This window comes from Leptodactylus fuscus, chromosome 3, assembly GCF_031893055.1.
Source record: "Leptodactylus fuscus isolate aLepFus1 chromosome 3, aLepFus1.hap2, whole genome shotgun sequence".
Classification (NCBI taxonomy): Eukaryota; Metazoa; Chordata; class Amphibia; order Anura; family Leptodactylidae; genus Leptodactylus; species Leptodactylus fuscus.
The window spans coordinates 145,673,798-145,700,281 of NC_134267.1; the positions used below are offsets into that span (position 1 = coordinate 145,673,798).

Consider the following 26,484-nt stretch of genomic DNA (forward strand, 5'->3'; position numbering starts at 1 on the left):
GCTAAGAATCTTATTATGTTTTTAGGAGATGGTAAGTTATCACCTGGCTCAGGATGACCAAACAATAGGTTATGTGTATTGGTACGAAGATACAAGTGCAGTTCTTAAATGTTGTTCAAGATGTCTTAAAGAATAACTAACGTTCAGACAACTTTTGATTTTCTGTCAGTATTTGTGTCATAAATACATTTTATTATATACTTTATTAACAAATGTTGTCTCCTTGCATGAAATCCTGTACTTCTTTATTCTTTCCCTTGCTTCTGTATTGAGAGCTGTTTCTGCCTCACTGAATGTAGTCGGGGCTGTATAACATGTAGAGAAAATTAGGGGGAGGGGAGGGGCACTTCAAACTGTTATATTTCAAGCATTATAAAACTTACAAACTTGATTCCAAAAAACAGAAACTTAGTCTGCTTAAAAAGCAATTACCTACAGAAATGGGTTTCCATCCGAAAAATACGGAGAGGAAAGTCTTGCTTGCAGGACTTATCTCTTTGCATTTTTCAAGTGGATTCGGAGATGGAATCCCCGAACAGCTGTGAACCTGTATAAATATTTCCAGAGATATTACTGATTAAAAACACAACATTAAGATATTTATTTATTTATAAGGATCATAATGTGCAATTTTTTTTTCCTATCAGTATGTCCACACAAACACAGGGAAAACATATAAACTCCTTGCAGATGTTGTTCCTGGCAGGGTTCAAACCCAGGACCCAAGCACTATCCAAAGCTATCATGCTAACCACTGAGCCACCATGTTGCCCCCAGCATTAAGATATTTATATGCAGCAGTATAATATAAATAATGTAAAAACCCCAATCTGGACTGTGTTTTCAACCAGTGCTGTCATAGTAAATAATAAAGATAGCATTGAAGAGAATCTCTTCTTACATATGAAACCAAAAGCAAGTTTGTATGTTCTATATTGCCCAAGTAATCACTGTTTGATGTGACCTTTCCCCTCTCATTTTCTCTATATGCTACACAGCTCTCTATTTCCCTACACAGTAACATTCAATGAGAGGCAGAAACTGCTCTCAAAGCTGAATCAAGGGAAAGAGTAAAAAAAAAATGCAGGATTTCACAGAAAGGATCCAAAATGTGATAATAAAGTATATTACAAATTTATTTATGACACAAATACTGATAGAAAATCAATGTTGTCCGAAAGTTTATTTAAACTGTAAGAAGATACATAGGCACTTATATATAGATGGCAAAAAATGGATCTTGTGTAATACAGTTTGTACTGGACGCTTAACTTTATAAAATACAAAGCTTTTAATAAACACTCAATAAAATCGGCATAAGGCTGAGGCCCACTTTGAGGAAACACATTTTTTTATATTTCTCATTTCCATTTTTGTAGCCATTCTTGGCTTTGGCAAAAAAAAAAAAAAAGCAGCAAAATCTGCAACTTAAAAAGCTGCACTTCCGCAAGGGGGCCTCAGCCTAATGCTTATATAAGCAGAAGCATCTTTCAAGAAAACAAGAACACACTACTAGGTCTGTTATACCAAGACAGATAGATGTTGCTCAAGTAAGGGAGAAAGGGACACCATCATTGTCCATCGTACAGACCTTCATGCAGAGTACCTTAAGTGAAAATGGCACCCCTGTCTGCGAACCTCTTCTTAATATGGGTTTGTAAGGTGAAAGAAGGTAGGGATAAAAAAAACCCCAAACAATGCATTTATACATGTTTTGCTATACATGTTTATTTCCTTTGTGTGTATTGGAAGAACACAAACAACAGGGGAAAAAAAAGCCAAAATTATATAATTTGATGCAAAACTCCAAAAATGGGTTGGACAAAATTACTGGCACCCTCTACTTAATATTTGGTTACCAACCTTTCGAAAAAATAACTGAAATCAATTACTTCCTATAACCATCAACAAGCTTGTTACACCTCTCAACTGGAATTTTGGACCTCTCTTATTTTGAAAACTGGTCTCTCATATATGATGGGTGCCTTGTCCCAACAGCAATTTTAAGATCTCTCCACAGCTGGTCAATGGGATTTAGATCCGGACTCATTGCTGGCCACTTCAGAACTCTCCAGGGCTTTGTTTCCATCCATTTCTGGGTGCTTTTTGAAGTATGTTTGAGGCAAATGTCCTGCTGGAAGACCCACACCTAGAATGTAGCTTTCTGACACTGGACTCTATACAATGTGACCCAAAATCCTTTGGTAATCTTCAGATTTTATGATCCCTTGCTCACAGTCAAGGCACCCAGTGCCAGAGGCAGCAAAACAACCCCAAAACATCTTTGAAGCTCCATCATGTTAGACTGTTAGTACTGTGTTCTTTTCTTTGTAGGCCTCATTCTGTTTTCAGTAAAGAGTAGAATGTTGTGCTTTACCAAAAAGCTCTATCTTAATCTCATCTGTCCACAATTTTTTTTCTCAGAAGGATTTTGGCTTACGCAGGTACATTTTGGTAAACGGCAGTCTAGCTTTTTCATGTCTCTGTTTCAGCAGTGGGGTTCTCCTGGGTCTCAGGTCATGGCATTTAATTTCATTTATATGTTGATAGATAGCTCATGCTGACACTGTTGCACTCTGAGCTTGCAGGACAGCTTGAACTTCTTTGGAGCTTGACTGGGGCTGCTTATCCACCATGTAGACCCGTAATGGCGAACCTTTTAGAGACCGAAAGCCCAAACTGCAACCCAAAACCCACTAAATTATCGCGGAGTGCCAAGACGGCAATTTAAAGGGGCTCTATCACTGGGAAAAGTCATTTTTAACTAATCACATCCTTGCATAGCCTTTAGAAAGTCTATTCCACACCTACCTTTAGTATGTAGATTGCCTCAGTGGTTTCTGAATAAGTCCGTTTTTATTCATATGCTAATGAGCTTTCAGCCAGTACAGGAAGTTTCCAGCAGCCTCCTCTCTGCTATTATCTCCTATGTGTGTGAGGCAAACAGGAAGCTGAGTCATCATCATCAGCAGCAGCAGCAGTCTCCCATAGGAAACAACAGGGAGAGGAGTGCACGATGTAGTGTGCAACAGTCTAATTATCATATGAATAAAAATGGACTTATTCAGAAACCACTGAGGCAATCTACATACAAAAGGTAGGTGTGGAATAGACTTTCTAAAAGCTATGCAAAGGTGTGATTAGTTAAAAATGACTTTTCCTAGAGCCCCTTTAATACTGTGCAGATCCACAATTGCGGACAGTTACAGACCACAAATTACAGTCATGTGAATGGGGCTTTACAGAGCTTTCAATAATACAAAAAACAAGTTCGTACTGAAATGTAAAACTATCTGCATTTTGTATTTTGAACAATTAATTTTCACTATTTACATCGCACAAGATCTGTTTTATAGTGACCGTGTAATATTCTTACATCCTGTACTAATATCACGTCTGCTATAAAACAGATACTGTGTGATATAAAGAGTGAGGGGACCCCAGACAGAATTAGATGTTCCACAGAAGGCCCACCACACAGTATTATATTCACCACAGTATCACAGTAGTCCCCCAGTGTTATATGCTCCGCAGTAGGTCCTCCCACACAGTATTATATGCTCCATAGTAGCCCCCCACAGGATTATATGCTCCACAGTGGCACCCACACACAGTATTATATGCTTATAAATACGCCCCCCCAGTATTATATGCTCCTCAGTATGCTCCCTTCCCTCACACAGTATTATATGCTCCTCAATACACATCCTTCCCATCTTATATGCTCCTCAGTACGTATCCCCTCAGTATTATATGCTCTTTAGTACGCTCCCCAGTATTATATGCTCTTTAGTATGCCACCCCAGTATTATAAGCTCTTTATTACACCTCCCCAGTATTATATGCTCTTTAGTACGCCCCCAGTATTATATGCTCTTTAATACGTCCCCCTGTATTATATGCTCTTTAATACACATCCGCCAGTATTATAAGCTCTTTAGTACGCCCCCCAGTATTATAATCTCTGTAGTACACCCCCCAGTATTATAAGCTCTTTAGTATGCCCCCACAGTATTATAAGGTCTTTTGTATCATATTCACACTCAGACACAGTCAGCCACAGTCAGCCACAGTCAGCCACACACTCTCATACTCACCCACGAAGAGCCGCTGGCGTCCAGCTCCTTTTCACTGCTGGTGCTGATGATGTCATCGCGCCCGCATCGGGGCAGAGGTAAAACTCTGCAGTCAGTGTAGGCCGCAATCCGCCGCCTACACTGACAGCTTTCAGCTGTATGTGCATTTGCACATACAACTGAAGGCAGAGATCACTGATCAATGGGGAATCCTGTACCGGATTCCCCGTTGGTGAGCGATCCGGGCGACCGCATGCGTGCCAGCATGGAGGACTCTGCATGCCCTCTATGGCACACATGCCATAGGTTTGCCATCACTGATCTAGTCTATCCTGCATTGCAAACCTTTCATCTATTTTATTGTCCACGTCAAGGGAGATTAGCTACACTGCCGTGGGTTGTAAACTTCTTGATTATTTTGTTCATGGTGAGCAAAGGAGCTTCAAGATCTCTGGAGAGAGACCTGTAACCTTGAGATAGTTGAAATTTTTCCACAAAATATCAATTCAAAATATCAAAATTCTATTCTCCATGTGCAGTGTGGCACAAACAGACACACAATGCAAACATTGAGTCAACTTTTCTCCTTTTTATCTGGTTTCAGGTGTGATTTTTATATTTCCCACACCTGTTACTTGCCACACGTGAGTTAGAATGAGCATCACATGCTTGAAACAGTTACTTACCAACAATTTTGAAAAGGTGCCAACAATTTTGTCTGGACCATTTTTGGTATCCTGTATGAAATTATGTCCAATTTGCCTTATTGTCTGTTTTTTGCTGTTCCAGTACAAACAAAAGAAATAAACATGTGTATAACAAAACATGTAATTACAATAATTTTATGGAAGAAATATTTAATTTTCTGGAAAAAAAAATCAGGGGTACCTGCATATGTATAAGGTTGTTTTCTAAATAATATTATGCCTCAGTACGATGAATGATGTACCTAATTCCAGGGATGGGTGTAACGACAATCACCGCTGCCAGAATATACCAAGGACAGTTAGCAGGACAGCTTGGAGAAGACAATATATTAGAGATGGAAAAGTTTCCACATGTAGCTCTATCAAAGGTGAGAATGGGGAAGCAAATATAACAATAACATAGATAAACATATTCACAATTTTGCCTGCTGAATCACACAACTAACAATTATTATGCCCATTGTTAATTTATATAGCAAAATATTGTAAATGCATATAGAGTAAAGTAAATATAAAAATAAACCTTCCTAAGCAAGTTGAAGGTTGTAGGTTAGGTTCTCACGGCAGAAAATAAAATGAAATTCCACATAATTTTCTGCCGCCGTATTCGGCCATTAAATTGACTCGACGGTTTTACTCTACTGATTAGACCTGGATGAATGGGCGTAATTGTAGGGGCTCCTGATCCGCGGAATCCAGCTGCAGAATCTAGTAGGACGCTGATATTTTTCTGAGTCCTATTGAGATTTTTCCCGCCCATTGAAAACAAATCCGTGGCAGATTCCTCCATGTGAATGTACCCTTAATGGTAATGCATATTTACACTGCCTCCTTTACCCCCAACTCATACTGGTCTCCATCTTGTCAACTTTCTAACATCTCCAGAGAGCACTCTCTCTCACAGGACTAGTATATGAGAGGTATATATAATACTGTATATACATAATAATAACATCAAAGGTACTGCCAGTTACTTTGGTGCAACTGTCTCTATCTTCAAATCATCATCGATTAGATTAGATACTTATTTTAGCCATTGCCCAAATTTTAAAAATTTCTGTTCCTATTCCTTATAAATCCCATTTTCATGTCTAATTTGGCTACTCATAAATTACTATAGCAACATGACACTAAAATGACTGCATGTTACTTCTAGGTATACAATGTAGATGCACAGGTCCCTGACAGTGCGGGTACAGGCACAGCCTACTTGTGTGGGGTGAAAGCCAATTCTGGGACCCTGGGTGTGAGCGCAGCTGCAACATATGGAGTCTGTACAAGTGCCAATGGCAATGAAGTTGAATCCATACTTCACAGAGCTAAATTAGCAGGTGAGAAATATCATGCCTTTACCTGGATGACACCGTTCATAGCCTCCACTTTATCATTGTGAATTTAGTCCTGTATCTGTATAAAAATAAATATAAAGAGCAGAACTAGTGACTGTCACTCCAAAGGATGCAAAGACGAATAGAGTGGAATTCCCACCAAATTTTCAGATTTAGTAAAATAGGAAGTAGGAATAAGAATTCTTTCAAGCTGGTCCTAAATGCAAGTTTTAAAGGTACCCTGTACGAAGGCTGGTTCACGCTTGACTGCTGTTTGGGGCTAAAATTTAAATGTTGCCCCCTAAAGACTTGCCGGCGGCCGGCCACTTAACCCCCCGCGTTCCGGCCGCTTCCATTCATTTCTATGGGAGCGTGCTGTGAGTATGCTGTTCGGAACGGCTGAAGAGACATCAAACCCCTTGCTCTGCTACTCATGGAAACCCCTTGCCCACAGTTGCATCTTGCTTCACTGCAGGAACCATATGCTATATTGGTTCTGAATTCCATGTATGGGTCACAGGTGTACTCCTATCTCTGGTTGGTATATACTGTATAGCTCCTGTCTTTGCTGGGCATTCATTGTATAGCTCCTCCCTTTGCAGAGCATTCACTGTATATCTCCTCTCTTTGCTGGGGATTCACTGTATAGCTCCTCTCTTTGCTTGGGATTCACTGTATAGCTCCTCTCTTTGCAGAGCATTCACTGTATATCTCCTCTCTTTGCTGGGGATTCACTGTATAGCTCCTCTCTTTGCAGAGCATTCACTGTATAGCTCCTCTCTTTGCTGGGGATTCACTGTATAGCTCCTCTCTTTGCAGAGCATTCACTGTATATCTCCTCTCTTTGCTGGGGATTCACTGTATAGCTCCTCCCTTTGCTGGGCATTCACTATATATCTCCTCTATTTGCTGGTCATTCACTGTACAATATAGCTCCTCTCTTTGCTGGGCATTCACTATATAGCTGCCACTTCTCTCTATTGGAAAGAGGTAGGATGAAGCGCTGGCTGTTGGTATTTTGCTGGAGCTGGTGATCTCTAGGAGGCGGTGGTTGGTGTATGAGCTGCTACTGTAGTATTAGGTATGTTAAACTCCACGTATAGCTTCAGTTTTCTCATGCTTCGAGGCTTTGTTTCAGTATATGGCTTTATTCATCTCAGACAGTGCACACTACTAGGCTATTTTCTTGTCTCACCTCAAGGCAGATGTATCCCTGGCTTGTATGGGATTAGATGCCGAAACTCTACTGAGTAGGATCCTCACTATAAACTCTTGAAATGCTCCAATAGCTGTGTGCAACCTTTGGTTTTTGACATTGTCAGAGTCTTTCAGAAAGCCACAAGGTTCCTACATTTTCTCATTCTCATTAGAACCCCTCAGTTTGCATTACATACAGAGGTGACGGACTCCCTATCTCAGCCCTTATCAGTCAAATTCAATTAAAGCGTCTGATAAGAGCTCAGAAATCCCGGAGCTCTCACCTCCCCTATCTGAGAAGCTCCGCTACTTATCGGACACAAACAGCTCAGAGCTGCTCCCAGCCCCTCCCTCCCCCCCTGAGAGCAGGCAGCTACATCACTTGACAAATGAGCAGATAATCCCAAGGGCCATAGAAATGAAATAACAAAATAAAGCAATGCATTTAGGAAAAGTCTTAAATCCACATAAACTAGCAGCATAGATAGGATCCTTGTGATGGGACAACCCCTTTAAGGATTGACCACAGTCTACTGGCAGTCTGCGTCAGTACGATAGCTACCTAGATATTTCCTGAAAGTTCACTACCTTGCCTCCACCGGGTGGCAAACACTCCAGCTGTAACTTACCACCCTAATGGCACCATAACTTAGATATGTGAGGACATGTCTAACCCCACCCAGTGATGTTTTATCATCTCTTGTGATGACATAGACACTAGAGATGAGCGAACACTAAAATGTTCGAGGTTCGAAATTCGATTCGAACAGCCGCTCACTGTTCGAGTGTTCGAACGGGTTTCGAACCCCATTATAGTCTATGGGGAACATATACTCGTTAAGGGGGAAACCCAAATCCGTGTCTGGAGGGTCACCAAGTCCACTATGACACCCCAGGAAATGATACCAACACCCTGGAATGACACTGGGACAGCAGGGGAAGCATGTCTGGGGGCATAAAAGTCACTTTATTTCATGGAAATCCCTGTCAGCTTGCGATTTTCGCAAGCTAACTTTTCCCCATAGGAATGCATTGGCCAGTGCTGATTGGCCAGAGTACGGAATTCGACCAATCAGCGCTGGCTCTGCTGGAGGAGGCGGAGTCTAAGATCGCTCCACACCAGTCTCCATTCAGGTCCAACCTTAGACTCCGCCTCCTCCGGCAGAGCCAGCGCTGATTGGCCGAAGGCTGGCCAATGCACACTCGGGTCTGCTACATCAGATGTGCACACTCGGCTCTGCTATATCAGATGGGCTGACCGGCACATCAGATGTAGCAGAGCCGAGTGTGCACACTCGGCTCTGCTACATCAGATGTGCACACTCGGCTCTGCTATATCAGATGTGCACACTCGGCTCTGCTACATCTGATGTGCCGGTCAGCCCATCTGATATAGCAGAGCCGAGTGTGCACACTCGGCTCAGCTACATCTGATGTGCCGGTCAGCCCATCTGATATAGCAGAGCTTAGTGTGCATTGGCCAGCCTTCGGCCAATCAGCGCTGGCTCTGCCGGAGGAGGCGCAGTCTAAGGTCGGACCTGAATGGAGACTGGTGTGGAGCGATCTTAGACTCCGCCTCCTCCAGCAGAGCCAGCGCTGATTGGTCGAATTCCGTACTCTGGCCAATCAGCGCTGTCCAATGCATTCCTATGGGAAAAAGTTTATGTCACAAAAATCACAATTACACACCCGATAGAGCCCCAAAAAGTTATTTTTAATAACATTCCTACCTAAATAAAGGTTATCCCTAGCTATCCCTGCCTGTACAGCTATCCCTGTCTCTTAGTCACAAAGTTCACATTCTCATATGACCCGGATTTGAAATCCACTATTCGTCTAAAAAGGAGGTCACCTGATTTCGGCAGCCAATGACTTTTTCCGATTTTTTTTCGATGCCTCCGGTGTCGTAGTTCCTGTCCCACCTCCCCTGCGCTGTTATTGGTGCAAAAAAAGCGCCAGGGAAGGTGGGAGGGGAATCGAGTTTTTTTGGAGTTTGCCACGTGATGTTCGATTCGAATCGAACACATTGAACAGCTTGATATCCGATCGAACATGTGTTCGATAGAACACTGTTCGCTCATCTCTAATACATTTTATATTTGACTAAAACACATAATAGTGTAAGTCCGGGCCAGCAGGTAACGAGGATCCGCGACTAGGAGACAGACGCACACTGGCAGGTATATAACACAATTTACTTATGGAAAATGGGAAGGAATCAACAAAATAAAACTAAGTTACATATAACAGTATGAGGATAACGCACGCTATAAACTGGCCCTAGCTGTCCCTGAGATACTTGTACGGTACCGGGTTTATACAGTCTCTCAGCTCTCTGTGGTGCTCCCTCGATGCAGGCCTGTCCAGGAACTCAGCAGACTCTGTCTTGCTTCTGTCTTGGGTGAAGGTCTGAACAAAGTCCAAGGCACAGTCCGGCTTTAGTCTCCAGAACAATCTCCACAACACTGCCGCTTTCTCCAGTCAGTCTCTGCAGTGCTTCAGGCCTTCTACTATGGCCTACAGCAGCAATGGCCTCTCACAGGTCCTCACAGCACACACTCTGGATCCACACCACGCTGCTCTGTGCTTCCTGCTCACGTCACTTCCTCTGGACCGCACCATTTACCAAACAGAACAGGGTGATTATTGTCTCACAGTAGTACAGTCCCAGGCTATATTTCTTCACACCAGTAGATGGCAGCAAAACACCACTGTTAAGACAATAGGGGCTACTACTGACTGCTACATACCCCCCCAGTCGAATGTTGGCAGTCCCTGACAACAATAGCCCCATCAACACATTTCTGTAATCGCAATGTTGTGATGTAACGATGGACCGCTGGCCAAACAAACTCATTCTGGGCATAACGCACTGGCGGTACACCCGCTGTGGAGCGACTAGTCCGCCGCAAGCTTGTCATATCATCAGCAAGTGTAGAGGTCGGTCTCTCATTAGGACGGTCAGATATGGCAGTCGGGGGTGTCACTACTGTTGCAGGCCCAGTTACTGTCGGGGTGGTCACAGCTTCCACAACACCCCCGTTATCATCATCGTCATCCCACAACCAGGGCTCACTTGTGGAGGGGTGTGTCATAGTCACTTCCTCTCTGTCATTCTGAACTGGTCCCTGAGACTGACATGGGCGTAACATGTCACGGTGTAGCGTCCGCGTCTGCTTGGTCAGGGTATTTTGGACTTGGTAAACGGGACTATCAACATGAGGGTGGGCCACAATGCAGTAAGGGTCAGGTTCCCACCTACTGTCCAATTTCCCTAGTGGCTTCTTTACTCGTACCAAGACTAAGTCGCCCACTTTAAGAGGGGTGTCCTGCACCGGCCGATGATTAGGGTGAACTTGTTCTTGTAGTCTCTCACGTACTATCCGGTGGACAGTCTCTAATCTCTGACGGTGAGCCTGAATCCAAGTGGGCAGGCCTCGATAAGGAAATTCATCGGTGTCTTCGAGGTTGAGGTCTCCCACACCTTTTCCGGGTCGCCCAAAGAAGAGAACATATGGGGCGTACCCTGTGACAGAGTGGACTTGATTATTATAGGCCCATAGCAATTCAGGCAGGTACTGCGGCCATTGTCGCTTCTTGTCGGCTTCCAAGGTACGGATCATCTGAAGTAATGTGCGGTTAAATCGTTCACATGCCCCGTTCCCCTGTGGATGGTATGGGGTGGTGCGTGACTTTTTCATTCCATAAATACGTTGCACTTCTTGCATGACTCGCCCCTCAAAGCAGGCGCCTTGGTCAGAGTGAATGCGTTGAGGGCAGCCGTACACTCGTATGAAGTGGTGACACAGGGCCTCAGCAGCCGACTCAGCAGTCTGGTCCTTTGTTGCAACGGCTACAGCAAATTTGGTAAAGTGATCTACCATAACTAAGCAATACTGATGCCCACTTGCAGAATATCCCACGGCGAGATAGTCAATCATCAATACTTCAAGTGGCTCTTTCGTCACTATGGTCTGTGTTGGAGCCCTCTGTTCAACTGCTTTGTTGATTTCGCATGCTCTGCAATCACGACATACTTCTTCAACAATGAAGCGGAGACTCGGACAGAAGATCAATCGTTGGAGCCACCTAAAGGTCTTCTCAGCTCCAAAGTGACCATTCCTACGATGTACCTCGGCGGCTAGTGGACGGGCCAGATCAGTAGTCACTACAATTTGATAACAGGCGTCAATTTCAGTTGGCAAGTATACACGCCGTCGTAGGATCCCGTCCCTCATCTCCAATCGGTTCCACTGCCCCAGTACCGCTAATACTTCGGGTGACAGCTGGTCTCTTTCATCAGTAGTAGGCTTGCACCCCTTTTTAACACAACGGCATAGCAGTGCCAGGCTTGGATCACGTTGCTGGAGCCCAATCCATTCTTGGTGGGATGGGCCCAGGAAGGGAGCTACTTGAGTTCCCAGTATTTCGCTCTGTCGAGCAGTCACCACCTTCTGGGAAAACTGGGTGAAATCAGGTACCTCTGTTGATTCTAATTCTTGATCTATGTCCCCGACCGGTGGTTGGGTGGTGACTCGGGACAATGCATCGGCATTCTGATTCTCATTTTTGGAGCGATATTTCACACTGTAGCGGTACTTAGAAAGTCGGGCCATCCACCGTTGCTCCAGGGCACCTAGCTTTGCATTATCCAAATGTGCCAGTGGATTGTTGTCTGTCAACACTTGTACTTCTGCCCCGGTGAGGTACCCCGCAAACTTCTCAGTCATTGCCCACACAAGGGCTAATAACTCCAAGCGGAAGGAGCTGTAATTAGCAGGGTTTCTTTCAGAGTCTCGTAATGACCGGCTGCCATATGCGATCACTCTTTCTTCTCCATTCTGGATTTGGGAGAGTACTGCCCCAAGACCATATTGGCTGGCGTCTGTATAAAGCTGAAAGGGTAGATGGTAATCAGCATATGCCAGAATTGGAGGGTTGGTCAAAGCATCTTTCAGAGTTTGAAATGCTCTCTCTTGTTCGATACCCCAAGGCACGCATTGAGCCTTCGGACCCCTAGCGGTATTCCTCAATAGCGCATTCAGTGGTTCAGCTTTGTGTGCAAAGTCTTTCACAAACCGCCTGTAATATCCAGCAAGCCCTAAGAAGGCACGGACCTCTCGTAGGGTGGTAGGAGTGGGCCAGTCTCGCACAGCCGCAATCTTCTCACTGGATGGCTGCACTCCACGTCCTGATATTCGATGTCCCAAATATTCAATTTCTTCCTGTAACAGGCGACACTTACTGGGCTTCAACTTCAAACCGTGCTCTCTCAGTCTCCTAAAAACCTGCCCCAGCTTCTGAAGATGATCTTCGAATGTAGCGGAATAGACAATGATGTCATCAAGGTAAATCAGAGTGAATTCGAAATTGAAATCGCCCAGACATTTCTCCATGAGCCGTTGGAATGTACCCGGGGCATTGGTCAGACCAAAAGGCATACGGTTGAACTCATATAGACCCATTGGGAGGATGAAAGCCGTCTTCCCTTTGTCTTTCTCACTCATGGGGACCTGCCAGTAGCCACTTGCTAAATCCAGGGACGAGAAGTAACGGGCCTTGCCTAAGGCCGTAAGCGATTCTTCAATACGGGGGAGCGGGTAAGAGTCACGTACAGTGCAGGAGTTCAGTCTACGATAATCCACGCAGAACCTTAAAGATCCGTCCTTCTTTTTGACTAACACCACTGGTGCAGCCCAAGGGCTTTGACTCTCTCTAACAACTCCATTCTCCAGCATTGAATTCAGCAGATCTTTCACTTCTTGGTACTGTTGGGGTGGTATCTGCCGATATCTCTCTCGGATGGGAGCCGCATCTCCAGTGGGTATTTCGTGATAGATTCCCTGTGCGCAGCCAAAGTCATTCTCATGTCGTGCAAATGAGGCCTTGTGTTCTCCTAGCAACTGGTCTATCTTTCTGACTTGATCAGTGGTGAATCGGGAAACATTTAACTTCATCCGTTCCCGCAGCAACCGCCCTTCTTCATGGGAGACAATGAGCCCTTCTGCTTCTGTGGACACGGTCACTGACCATTCCCCCTTCCCGGACGGGGTCAGTTCTAAAGGTGTCGCCTTTCGTATTTCAGCTGGGACAGCATAGACCTTGGCAAGGAGGCTACCTGGAGTCAGATCTAAACTCTGGTTATAGGTATTGACACACCGCACCAACACTCTCCCCTGGGTTACCACAGACAAGGAGCGAGCCACAAGCACATTAGTGCACCCGCTCTGGTTAGATAATGGGTCAATCATGACAGAGAGGCCTTCTAATTTCCGGGTGGTGCCCAGTGGGAGCGATATAATAGTCTCTCTTTCAGCTGGTAGTGTTATCTTGGTGTGATGAGGAACAGTAATACAGCCCACGGGCTGTTCTCCACCGGTGGCTCTCTGTAGTCCACACATCCTTATTAATCGCTGTAAGGCAGCCCGAGTGGGTTGGTGAGCAGTAGCTTCTCTCCAATAATTATGCCCATCTCTAGCAAACAGCAGGTGGTCCATGTCCTTCAGAATATTCATCCCTAAAATTACGGGGATCTGTTTATCATAGCCCTCCTGGACTACGATAATACCTCTTCTGCCTAAGTCTCGGCCGCATATGTTCACGTCCATCCAGACTACTCCGCATACCGGGACAGGTAGGTTATTGGCTGCCACCACACTCACAAACATCTCAGGGTCATACTGGGCAGACTGTTGGAAGTACCGTTCATAACATTCTCTTCCCATAGTGGTAACCTGTGATCCCGTATCTATCATTCCAGTAACAAGAACATCATTCATCTTGACCTGCAATACTGGGCTTGCTGCAATCAGTGTATCATCAGGGCTCTTAACTTCCTTCACTCTTTTATTCCCTTCCAACGCATGCCCCGCTGCGCTGGAACCTTCTAGTTTAAAGGCGGCTGTCTTGGGAACTTGTCTGGGCATTTTGCAGCGACATGTCCCAGTCTTCCACACACCCAGCACTGGATCTCTCGCCGAGGTGGTCGTCTCTCTGGGCCCCCTCGGTAGACCCAACGTTCTCGGTCCTGTTCTGGGCCCCCTCGGTAGGCCCCTGACACTCCTCTCTCAGGTACTTTATTCACTCTTCCTCCTTCATAGCCTCTCTTGGCCTGCTGTGCATAATCTTCGCAGCGCTTTGTTAGGTATTCTACTTCTACCTGTAGTTTCTGAATAATGGACTCCAGGTCTCTGGCTTTTCCTATAGCTGCTGCTTCGCCTTGACTTAGTGTGACACTCTCTCTCACCTGTGGCTCTGTCACTTTACTATTCGCACGGTAAATTGCCTCCACCCGTATGTCACTGAAGGTAGATTGTGGCCGTCTCCTTATCTCATCTTGCATTGCCTCTGCTATGATCTTGTCACGTATTCCTATGACAAACTGGTCTCGGAGAGTACGGTCATAGTCGGCTATAGCGTTGGTTCCCCCTTTTTCCCTAACGTCATTGAGTAGTTCTTGTAGGGCATTGGCATACTGAGGGAGAGTTTCAGTTTCTGACTGGGTTCGCTGAAAGAACCTGACCTTTAGGGAACCTAATGATGCTGTCTCTCCATAAATGGTCTCTAACAAAGTCACTACTTCATCAAATGTCTTTTTCTCATTAGCTGGTTGTAGCCTGACAGTCGTCTTGGCGTCCCCTGTCAGCGTCAGTGTGGCTAACTGTACTATCACATCTGGTGCAATGTCATATATCTGCTGTAAGCCTCGTATCTGATCTGCCCATTCAGCTACCGTCATATTACATCCGTCAAATTTTGTCACTTGGCTCATCACTGAGCCCGGCGGCACCATTCTCCTTCCTGGTAAAACAGCTACATTGGGACTATCAGCTGGGGCGCCTGAGCTTGACCCGGCAGAGGTTCCCTCTTCCCTGTCCGACATGTCTCCTGAGCTACGGATCCTGCCGACTACGCCAAAATGTAAGTCCGGGCCAGCAGGTAACGAGGATCCGCGACTAGGAGACAGACGCACACTGGCAGGTATATAACACAATTTACTTATGGAAAATGGGAAGGAATCAACAAAATAAAACTAAGTTACATATAACAGTATGAGGATAACGCACGCTATAAACTGGCCCTAGCTGTCCCTGAGATACTTGTACGGTACCGGGTTTATACAGTCTCTCAGCTCTCTGTGGTGCTCCCTCGATGCAGGCCTGTCCAGGAACTCAGCAGACTCTGTCTTGCTTCTGTCTTGGGTGAAGGTCTGAACAAAGTCCAAGGCACAGTCCGGCTTTAGTCTCCAGAACAATCTCCACAACACTGCCGCTTTCTCCAGTCAGTCTCTGCAGTGCTTCAGGCCTTCTACTATGGCCTACAGCAGCAATGGCCTCTCACAGGTCCTCACAGCACACACTCTGGATCCACACCACGCTGCTCTGTGCTTCCTGCTCACGTCACTTCCTCTGGACCGCACCATTTACCAAACAGAACAGGGTGATTATTGTCTCACAGTAGTACAGTCCCAGGCTATATTTCTTCACACCAGTAGATGGCAGCAAAACACCACTGTTAAGACAATAGGGGCTACTACTGACTGCTACAATAGAAAACACAACATCAACACAGTCTAAAGGCATATACATTTTTTTATTTTTTTTAAATGTCGATTGTGAGCTCCACATAGAGCTCACAATGTACATTTTTTCTCTATCAGTATGTCTTTTTCGGAATATGGGATGAAAATCCATGCAAACACAGGGAGAACATACAAACTCCTTGCAGATCTTTTTTTTGCCCATGGTGAGATTTGAAGGCTGCAGTGCTAACCACTGAGCCACCGTGTGACCCCTATACATTTGCATATGTGACCGGGGCAAACACGCCATTTGTAGCGTACCCCCTACCTCCCCCTACCTCTTTTCATTGTTATTTGTCCCTATGTTCTTTTAGTGCTGATGTAACTAATCCTTTTTGCATTATTAAACTAAACTTTTTGCATTGACAGGTAAATCTGTAGGCATTGTGACAACAACCCGTGTCCAACATGCCTCTCCAGCTGCTTCCTATGCACACAGTGCCAACCGTGACTGGTACTCTGACAATGAGATGACCACAAACATGATCAACAATGGTTGCAAGGACATTGCTTACCAGCTGGTTCATAACACAGACATTGATGTAATTATAACTACAATGTATTAACTGGAGGATCAGAATATTTAAGCAGCATTTACTGACTTATTCTCTTATTTGAAGGTGATTCTGGGAGGAGGCCGAGCCTACATGAGTCCCAAGGGAACACCTGATCCAGAATACCCAACCAGTACATCAAGCCAAGCTGTTAGAAAAGATGGTCTCAACTTAATAAATCTGTGGCTGAACAAGAGACAGGTATTGAAATCTGTGGCTATTGGGATATTCATATAATATTGACATGCTTCTCTTACAAAGCATAAAATGCAACCTGCCCATGTGTTACCACAGTAGGAACTATAATTCCTCCCGTAGGTGGCAGGTTACATCATATACAGTCCTATGAAAAAGTTTGGGCACCCCTATTAATCTTAATCATTTTTAGTTCTAAATATTTTGGTGTTTGCAACAGCCATTTCAGTTTGATATATCTAATAACTGATGGACACAGTAATATTTCAGGATTGAAATGAGGTTTATTGTACTAACAGAAAATGCGCAATATGCATTAAACCAAAATTTGACCGGTGCAAAAATATGGGCACCTCAACAGAAAAGTGACATTAATATTTAGTACATCCTCCTTTTGCAAAGATAACAGCCTCTAGTCGCTTCCTGTAGCTTTTAATCAGTTCCTGGATCCTGGATGAAGATATTTTGGACCATTTCTTTCTACAAAACAATTCAAGTTCAGTTAAGTTTGATGGTCGCCGAACATGGACAGCCCGCTCTCAAATGATCTGAAAACAAAGATTGTTCAACATAGTTGTTCAGGGGAAGGATACAAAACGTTGTCTCAGAGATTTAACCTGTCAGTTTCCACTGTGAGGAACATAGTAAGGAAATGGAAGACCACAGGGACAGTTCTTGTTAAGCCCAGAAGTGGCAGGCCAAGAAAAATATCAGAAAGGCAAAGAAGAAGAATGGTGAGAACAGTCAAGGACAATCCACAGACCACCTCCAAAGAGCTGCAGCATCATCTTGCTGCAGATGGTGTCACTGTGTATCGGTCAACTATACAGCGCACTTTGCACAAATAGAAGCTGTATGGGAGAGTGATGAGAAAGAAGCCGTTTCTGCACGTACGCCACAAATAGAGTTGCCTGAGGTATGAAAAAGCACATTTGGACAAGGCAGCTTCATTTTGGAAACAAAAATTGAGTTGTTTGGTTATAAAAAAAGGCGTTATGCATGGCGTCCAAAAAGAAACAGCATTCCAAGAAAAACACATGCTACCCACTGTAAAATTTGGTGGAGGTTCCATCATGCTTTGGGGCTGTGTGGCCAATGCCGGCACCGGGAATCTTGTTAAAGTTGAGGGTCGCATGGATTCCACTCAGTATCAGCAGATTCTTGAGAATAATGTTCAAGAATCAGTGACGAAGTTGAAGTTACGCCGGGGATGGATATTTCAGCAAGACAATGATCCAAAACACCGCTCCAAATCCTCAGGCATTCATGCAGAGGAACAATTACAATGTTCTGGAATGGCCATCCCAGTCCCCAGACCTGAATATCATTGAACATCTGTGGGATGATTTGAAGCGGGCTGTCCATGCTCGGCGACCATCTAACTTAACTGAACTTGAATTGTTTGTCCAAAATACCTTTATCCAGGATCCAGGAACTGATTAAAAGCTACAGGAAGCGACTAGAGGCTGTTATCTTTGCAAAAGGAGGATGTACTAAATATTAATGTCACTTTTCTGTTGAGGTGCCCATACTTTTGCACCGGTCAAATTTTGGTTTAATGCATATTGCGCATTTTCTGTTAGTACACTAAACCTCATTTCAATCCTGAAATATTACTGTGTCCATCAGTTATTAGATATATCAAACTGAAATGGCTGTTGCAAATACCAAAATATTTAGAACTAAAAATGATTAAGATTAATAGGGGTGCCCAAACTTTTTCATAGGACTGTATATAAATCTGTTGGCCCTTCACCTAAGAACATGTAAGAATGTGTAATATTCCCTACTTGTGGCCTCCTCTACATTATAATGTCCCTTTGTAGCCCCCCACAAAGTATAATGCCCCTTCCTTGTGGCCCCACTTATTTACCTCATACTGTAATGCAGTTTCCACTCTGGTTTCTGTGGCTTGGAGCAGGAGGTGCGATATAGTGTTACCACTGCTTTGGGTCTACCTACAATCTAAGATACCAGCATCCCCACCAGTGACTGAATGGTGAAGCAAGAAACTGACTTCTCCTTGCTTCAACATTGTTCTTAATGCTATCTGCATGCAGATAGAGTTGAATCCTGGACCTACTGTTCACCACCCAAAACCATGATACAGCATCTAAAATAATTGTAGTATTCTGGAGTTTTGTGGGTCACAACACAATCATGTTTACCATCTGCAGTTGCAATATAGCAGCCATCATCATTGTAAGTTATGTGGCGAAAAGTCAACTGTGTAGTGCAAGCCATAGCCTCCATATATCTTAGAAACAAGTGAAAATTATTCAGGCAGCATATTCCGAGATATGAAAAGGATGGTTATTACAAGGCATTTCCTACAACAGTTTTAATCCATATTGTACTTTACTGAAGTCGGACATGCAGGACTTTGTGTCCGGTTTAAAAAAAAAAAGGTTTCGCCGCGGAGAGCCGGCGCTCATAGCAGGACACTGTCTGTCGGGTTTCCGTCTTCTGCCTGCAGAAGAGGAAAACCAACAGACGGAGACCGGGCGCTGGTGTAAACGAGCTGTCAATGTCTGCTATAAGCAGGTAAAGAATTGTGTTATAATTTGTGGCAATTACTGGCCTATGGAATAGTAAATCTGTTTTTCCTTGCTAAACCCTGCCCCTGTGAAGGTTGAAAGCTATAGCACATATATGGCGTCCCTTCATTTGTGACTTTTCTATATATATAGTTGGATATATATATATAGTTGGTGTATAGCCTACAATAAATTTCCTCCACGGTGTATGTTTCTGGAACACATTCTTGTGGTATAAAAAAGTTGCAAGCCTTGGGTCTGTAACTTTGTAGATGGCACTTGCAAAAAAAAAATTATTGCAAGTGCTGTTTTTATGTCACCCTCACCACTTTCCTGAAAAGATGGGTTGGTGAGGCTGTGTCGCTGGCAAGGCGCCATCGGGTGCCATTTTTGTTGCATAAATAGTGCCTAAAATATACTCCACCTATGGATTGGCATATATTGAAGGGTAGACGCATGGCCTGATGGAGGGTGCACTAGATTTCTGACAAGACATGTGCCTCATGATACATCAGGCTAGTTCTCCGGCCAGTGCAGGGATTCTCAAGACCAGAATAAGTTGTACTCTAAGGCTGCATTCACACTACGTAACGCCAGCGTGTATCACAGCCGTACACGCCGGCGTTACAGCAGGGCTGCCAAACACTTCCCATTCATTTCTATGGGAGCCGCCATGCGAGCGCTCCCCATAGAAATGAATGGACTGCTTCTTTCACTGCGAGCAGTCCCATTGAAGTGAATGGGAAGTGCCGGCGTGTACGGCTCGGCATGAGCAGAGCTTGCCGTATACGCCGGCACTTCCCATTCACTTCAATGGGACTGCTCGCAGTGAAAGAAGCAGCCCATTCATTTCTATGGGGAGTGCTCGTATGCCGGCTCCCATAGAAATGAATGGGAAGTGTTCGGCAGCCCTGCTGTAACGCCGGCATGTACGGCTGTGATACACGCTGGCGTTACGTAGTGTGAATGCAGCCTTAGACATAGTTTAGCTATGTCACAAATCTAGAGTAGTCACTACACTGAAGCATGCTCTGTCTGTGATACTAAACATCATTATTTGCGTCATTTTTCTCCTGTTAGGGATCCAAGTATGTGTGGAATAAAAAAGACTTTGATGCAGTGAATGAAAATACAACTGACTATCTTATGGGTAAAGTATCCTATTAATATTATAAATGTGAAAGTTTGTGAGTTTGGATGTTTGTGGGTTTGTGTGTTCGGATGTTTGTTAGTCAATCACGCAAAACCCGCTCGACCGATTTGGCTGAAATTTTCCACAAACATAGTTAATACACCCCATTGCGCAATAGGCTACTTTTCGTCACAATAGCGCACACACGTTTTTCCCAGGACCCCCACAAACCCCAAACTCACATCACCATCTCTGCAATCTCACACACTTTGGACCATAGCAAGCCACAAAATTCATATTGCCCTCTACAGCCTCGCCCCTAACCCCATACAATCACATATACATATACTTTACCACTTTGCCCCTCACCTTAACGATACTCCAGGAGGCTCTCTTTAACGCTCCGGAGCAGCCATGTTTGCCAACCCCCACCGCTATGACAATCCGCGACACCGCCCACCCATGTCAATACCCCTAGGCGGTCTAATAAATGCAAAGAAAATTTTTAAAAAAAAGTAAAAAAAAAATTAAAAACAAAAAAAAAAAGGATTAAAAATTCAAATCACCCCCCTTTCCCTAGAACACATATAAAAGTAGTTAAAAACTGTGAAACACATACATGTTAGGTATCCCCGCGTCCAAAATCGCCTGCTCTACAAAGCTATACAAATATTTTTCCTGTTCGGTAAACGCCGTAGCGGGAAAAATGGTCAAATGTGCCAAACCGCCGTTTTTTCACTGTTTTGATTCTGATAAAAATTTGAATAAAAAGTGATCAAAGCAATAACATTTCCTGAAGATGGTAGAACTACAAAGTACACCCAGTCCCGCAAAAAAAGACGCCATATACATCCCCGTACATGCACGTATAAAAAAGTTACGGCTGTCGGAATATGGCGACTTTTCAACAAATTTTTTTTTAACAGTTTTGGATTTGTTTTTAAGGGGTCAAAATGTAACTAAAACCATATAAATTTGGTATCCCCGGAATCGTAACGAAACACAGAATACAGGGGACATGTCATTTTGGTTGCACAGTGAATGCCGTAAAACCAAAGCCCGTAAGAAAGTCGCAGAAATGCATTTTTTCTTGAAATCCACCCCATTTTGAATTTTTTCCCTGCTTCCCAGTACATTATATAGAATAATTAATGGTGGCATCATGAAGAAAAATTTGTCCCGCAAAAATTAAGACCTCATATGGCTCTGGGAGCGGAGAAATAAAAAAGTTATGGGGTTTAGAAGGAGGGGAGTCAAAAACGAAAATCAAAAAATGCCATCGGCGGGAAAGGGTTAACTTCAAATACCTCTGTCCCAAAGTCACTATGTAAAGTTTCTCACAACACCGTATAGCAGCTCTAATACAAATTAACTTCAACACAAAAGTCTCACGTATTCTCAGAATTACAGCAAAAACAAGATACAATCTTACATTTCATATCCCATACCTTATACACAGTACGAAAACCTTACCCACGCCTGTATATACCCACTTCTACATTCACCGCAGACGAAGTCGCGGGTACCAGCTAGTCTTCTATATTTTTATTCTTTTCTGGTTAAATTGAAGAGTAAAGCATCAGTATATCTCCGATTATATCACAAATGTCTGATTATGGCATTTTGGCCACTGTAACCCCCACCAGTCCTGAGTTAGAAGGTACCTATTTCCATAGTCCTAATGGAGAATTGGCTGTGTGTATTTCATCAATCTTTGTTGAAGTCTATGACAGCTAAGTAAGCTATGTCTAAGATTGTCAATCTTTCAAAGGTAACATTTATTTTACTGCAAGTCCATCCCCCCCCCCCCCCAGTACATAAGTTTGTTTTCCTCTCCAATCCTGTGTAATGTAATATACATTTACTATGCATATCATTTGATTTGGATTTCTATGTCCCGGACTCCATGTATGTAGCTGCAGTTTATTCCATTGTCGTTATGATGCTATGTAGACATCACCTAAATGCTTTTGTTATTGGTTTGCTAGGTCACTTATTTCTGCCTTAGTAGATTTGTAGAAAATCACAGCACATAACACTTTTATAATTTTAGGTCTTTTTGAGCCCAAAGACATGAAATATGAACTGAGTCGTGACCCTTCTTCCGACCCATCCCTTGCTGAGATGACAGAGAAGGCCATCAAAATTCTAAGCAAAAATCCCAACGGATTCTTTCTATTTGTAGAAGATGAGTATAAAATACTTGCCAAAAATGACTTGTGTACTAACTCAATGTGAAGAAACTTTTTTAACTTACATTAAAACTCTGAACAGTCTCAATAAGCAGATGGCTTTTCTCTTACAAAACCATTGAGGTTACATATTGACATAAGAGTGTCCTGGCTGAAGTATGTTTTAAAGAAGACTTGTCACTAGGCCTGAAAAGTCCAATGACATGCATATACTGTCATCCTGAGCATTTTGGTGTTTTGTTTATGCAAATCATCCCGCCATGAGGTAGGCTATCAACGTGGGCAGTAACACTTTGGTTTCTCCAGGTTTGTGCTATATGTCATGCAGTGCTATCACCATCCAATTTTGCATCAACACTAAAAAGGTCTATATCTTTGCAATGGCTGAACAGATTTTGATAAACAAAACAAAAAAATGCTCATGGTGACAACGTCTATTATATGATATATGCCATTAGGCTTTTCAGACCTGGTGACAGGCATTTCACCACATCCACCAATTCTAGCTTTTTGCTACACTAAAAGGACACTGCTTCACTGATTCTGGCACAGTTGGAATTTTTTCTCTAGCCCCTACCGATCCTGAACAATAAGTGCAGTGTTCTGACACTGTCCACCTTTGATTGGAGCTCGGAATCCTGCCCCTTGCCTGTTCCTACCTGACACTGCCCTTCTGATAGTACAAAGTCTAAGTAGCATATCAGGCACCATAACTAACTGCATTGATTGCTGGGGAATGGTTGGGGCTGGAGAAAATTTCCAGAATCAGTGAAGCTGATCCTATTAACAGATGCTGGGGTTGTAGGTGGTGAAAGGTCCTCTTTAGAGGACAAAACTGAACAGTTACTACAGTTGGCTAGGTGTCAGTGTCTATGAATGTGTATTTTAATGACCGTGTGGGTTCTCACAATCACCAGCAGTGTTGAAGATATGCTGTACCCCATTGGACATGATGTACACGGCTGCATAGAAGAGAGGATATATAAAAAATTATATTTAATGTAAATGATGATATATTTGCTGAGCTGCAAATAAGGATGACACACTGAAGAAAAAAAAACAACAACCTGTGGGTACCTGGGTAACTGTTCTGCAAATATGAATACACACGGAATGCCCTGTGCCATCTGTGATTTGTAGTCCTCCATAGGCTTCTATGGGTGGGTTTGTGCCACAAACACTGAACACAGTAGGACCTGCACTGAGATTTGCAGCACGGACTCTCGCCCTGCACACTATTTTATGGTAGTGTGCTTCGGCCCATAGGAATTGAACGTGTCAGTGTGCTATTCAGGAACAAAGCGGATAGCACACTGAAAAATCACAAGGTCATCTGTGATGGGCCTAAGAGATACAATTATGGAATTTTGGGACATATCATAGTCAGGAATAGGACAGAATCCTAACATGAATTATATAAGAAAAATACGTCAGTCCCTGACTGGTGTAAATTTACATTTTGTGGAGTGGGATTTTACAGGATGCCCCAGAATTATTAAGAGCCTGGTTGTGTCAGGTTAGAGCCTGTTGTGTCAGATGGAGAATGAAATGAGATAGACGTAAGACAGGTACCAATCTTAATAACTGGGTTTATGATTTCTGTTAATTGATGTATGTTTAATTGAATTTACGAGGTAGAATTGATCACGGACACCATGATGGGAACGCTAAGAATTCACTGACTGAGGCTGTTGAGTTTGACAAAGCCATCCGTAGAGCTGGACAACTGACCTCGGACTCTGACACGCTGACTGTGGTGACTGCTGACCACTCACACGTCTTCACCTTTGGAGGATACACAGACCGTGGCAATAGTATTTTTGGTATGAAAATCAGCGAAAGTTGTTTCATTATTAATTGTTTTTCAATCTAATTAACTAATATTAGGGTGACGACACGCATCTGCTTTTTTAAATCAGACTGAAAAGCTAATAAAATGGTGGGTGCAGATGGAGATCATTTACTATAATGGATGATGGACGCCTTCTTCTTATACAGTATATATGTATCTGCTTTTAAGTCTCGTATGTCTGACTAGAATATTGTATTCCGAGCTTATCCCTGGGGTATCTGACTTATCTGTCTTCTCTCTGGCCACAGCATTGCCACTGACATTGTGTTGTTCCTAATCTTTCTAGGTTTGGCGCCTAATAAAGCCAGCGACATTAAACCTTTCACTAGCCTTTTGTATGGGAATGGACTTGGATTTAAGCTCTCTAATGGAGTACGGGAAGACATCACCAATATTAATACAGGTATCATCCTATATACTATTAAAAATCATTCCATGATGGGAATATTTCTTCATTTCTGTGTAAACCTGAGCAGTATTTGATAGTGTATCCTAACTGTAATACTATTAGCTTCTTTATGTTACCTTATACTGTGTATCATTTTTCTTTCATCACTTTCATTTCCCAAATTTTCACGTTAACTGAAACTGGTTCTTCCTTTCTACAGAATCCAATACCTACAGACAGCAGGCTGCTGTGCCCCTAGTATCGGAGACACACGGAGGAGAGGACGTAGCTATCATGGCTAAAGGCCCATTCGCCCATCTTTTTCACGGCATCCATGAGCAGAGTTACATTGCTCATGTTATGGCCTATGCAGCCTGCCTGGAACCCTATGCAGAGTGCGAGCAGCTAAAGTCTACATTGCACCCTGAATAGCTTCTGCAGCAGGTACCTATATTTCTGCCATTGTAATAATTGTGGTGGTGTCAGAGCATCTCAGATACATATTACCTGTTTATAATTTTTGGTATTATGATGTCTACAAAATTTTCGAAGATAATAAATTTCTTCATTAAAAAAAAACTATATGGTCATTGTCACTTTTGATGTTATATAGAGTGTCTGGTTTCTGACTCGTGCTCAAAGAAAACTTCAGTGTTTGCTTAGCTAATAAGATACATGTACTCCACAAGGCATCTGAAAGACTTTCAGAACTGCACTTATTGTTCAGGATCGGTAGGGGCTAGAGAAAAAAATTCCAACTGTGCCAGAATCAGTGAAGCAGTGTCCTTTTAGTGTAGCAAAAACCTAGAATTGGTGGATGTGGTGAAATGCCTGTCACCAAGTCTGAAAAGCCTAATGACATACATCATCTGATAGATGTTGTCACCATGAGCATTTTTTTGTTTTGTTTATCAAATCTGTTCAGCTATATATATATATATATATATATATATATATATATATATATATATATATATATACAGTCCTATGAAAAAGTTTGGGCACCCCTATTAATCTTAATCATTTTTAGTTCTAAATATTTTGGTGTTTATAACAGCCATTTCAGTTTGATATATCTAATAACTGATGGACACAGTCAGGGGCGTAACTACCGTGGTAGCAGCAGTAGCAGCTGCCACAGGGACCGGGCCATTAGGGGGCCCGGTGACAGCCGCTACCGCTGCGGTTTTTTTCAATAGGCAGTTACGGGCCCTATTCACTTGCCGATCCTGGCTGGGCCGGGATCGGCAAGTGACACCGCGGGCCCCACAGAGGCTATCATTATACTCGGGGGTCTTTGCAGACCCCCGAGTATAATGACCGGCGGATCAGGAGAGGTAATAAACATAAAACACTGTTACTTACCTCTCCGCGATCCTGCCAGGCCTCCGTCCTACTGCTGTCTGACGTCTCTGACGTCACATGAACCCGGCATGCTTCCCGGGTCATGTGACGTCCGACGTCATTAACGAAGGACGCGAGAGGAGGACAGCACAGCACAGGAGCCGGGGAACAGGTAAGAAGCAACAGTGGGGTTTTTTTTTTAATGTTTTTATTCCCGATTTAGTCTCCGATTATTATACTCTGGGGTCTGAAAAGACCCCAGAGTATAATAATTGTTTATGGGTGTCCACAGAGGGACACTATTGGGGTTAACACTGTGTGCAGGGGACACTATAGGGGTTAACACTGTGTGTGCAGGGGACACTATAGGGGTTAACACTGTGTGTGCAGGGGACACTATA

General features: G+C 43.5%; 1 protein-coding gene across 1 annotated transcript; it reads left to right on the plus strand.

The window, feature by feature from the left end:
* On the plus strand, positions 1 to 25,171 carry LOC142198514 (intestinal-type alkaline phosphatase-like). The gene is made up of 10 exons (XM_075269546.1): positions 1 to 31; positions 5,036 to 5,151; positions 5,940 to 6,114; positions 16,259 to 16,431; positions 16,510 to 16,644; positions 20,256 to 20,325; positions 22,361 to 22,495; positions 24,131 to 24,322; positions 24,638 to 24,754; positions 24,960 to 25,171. Exons 1-10 carry the CDS (start codon positions 16 to 18, stop codon positions 25,169 to 25,171), a joined length of 1,341 nt encoding a protein of 446 aa, XP_075125647.1. The 5' UTR covers positions 1 to 15.
* The last annotated feature ends 1,313 nt before the right edge of the window (positions 25,172 to 26,484 follow it).

Bases quoted from the DNA above. Each gene is read 5' to 3' on its own strand.
- LOC142198514 (XM_075269546.1), top strand. The intron at 22,496-24,130 runs ATGAGTATAAAA...AATTGAATTTAC, and splicing joins ATTCTTTCTATTTGTAGAAG to GAGGTAGAATTGATCACGGA. The intron at 24,755-24,959 runs GTATCATCCTAT...TCCTTTCTACAG, and splicing joins CATCACCAATATTAATACAG to AATCCAATACCTACAGACAG.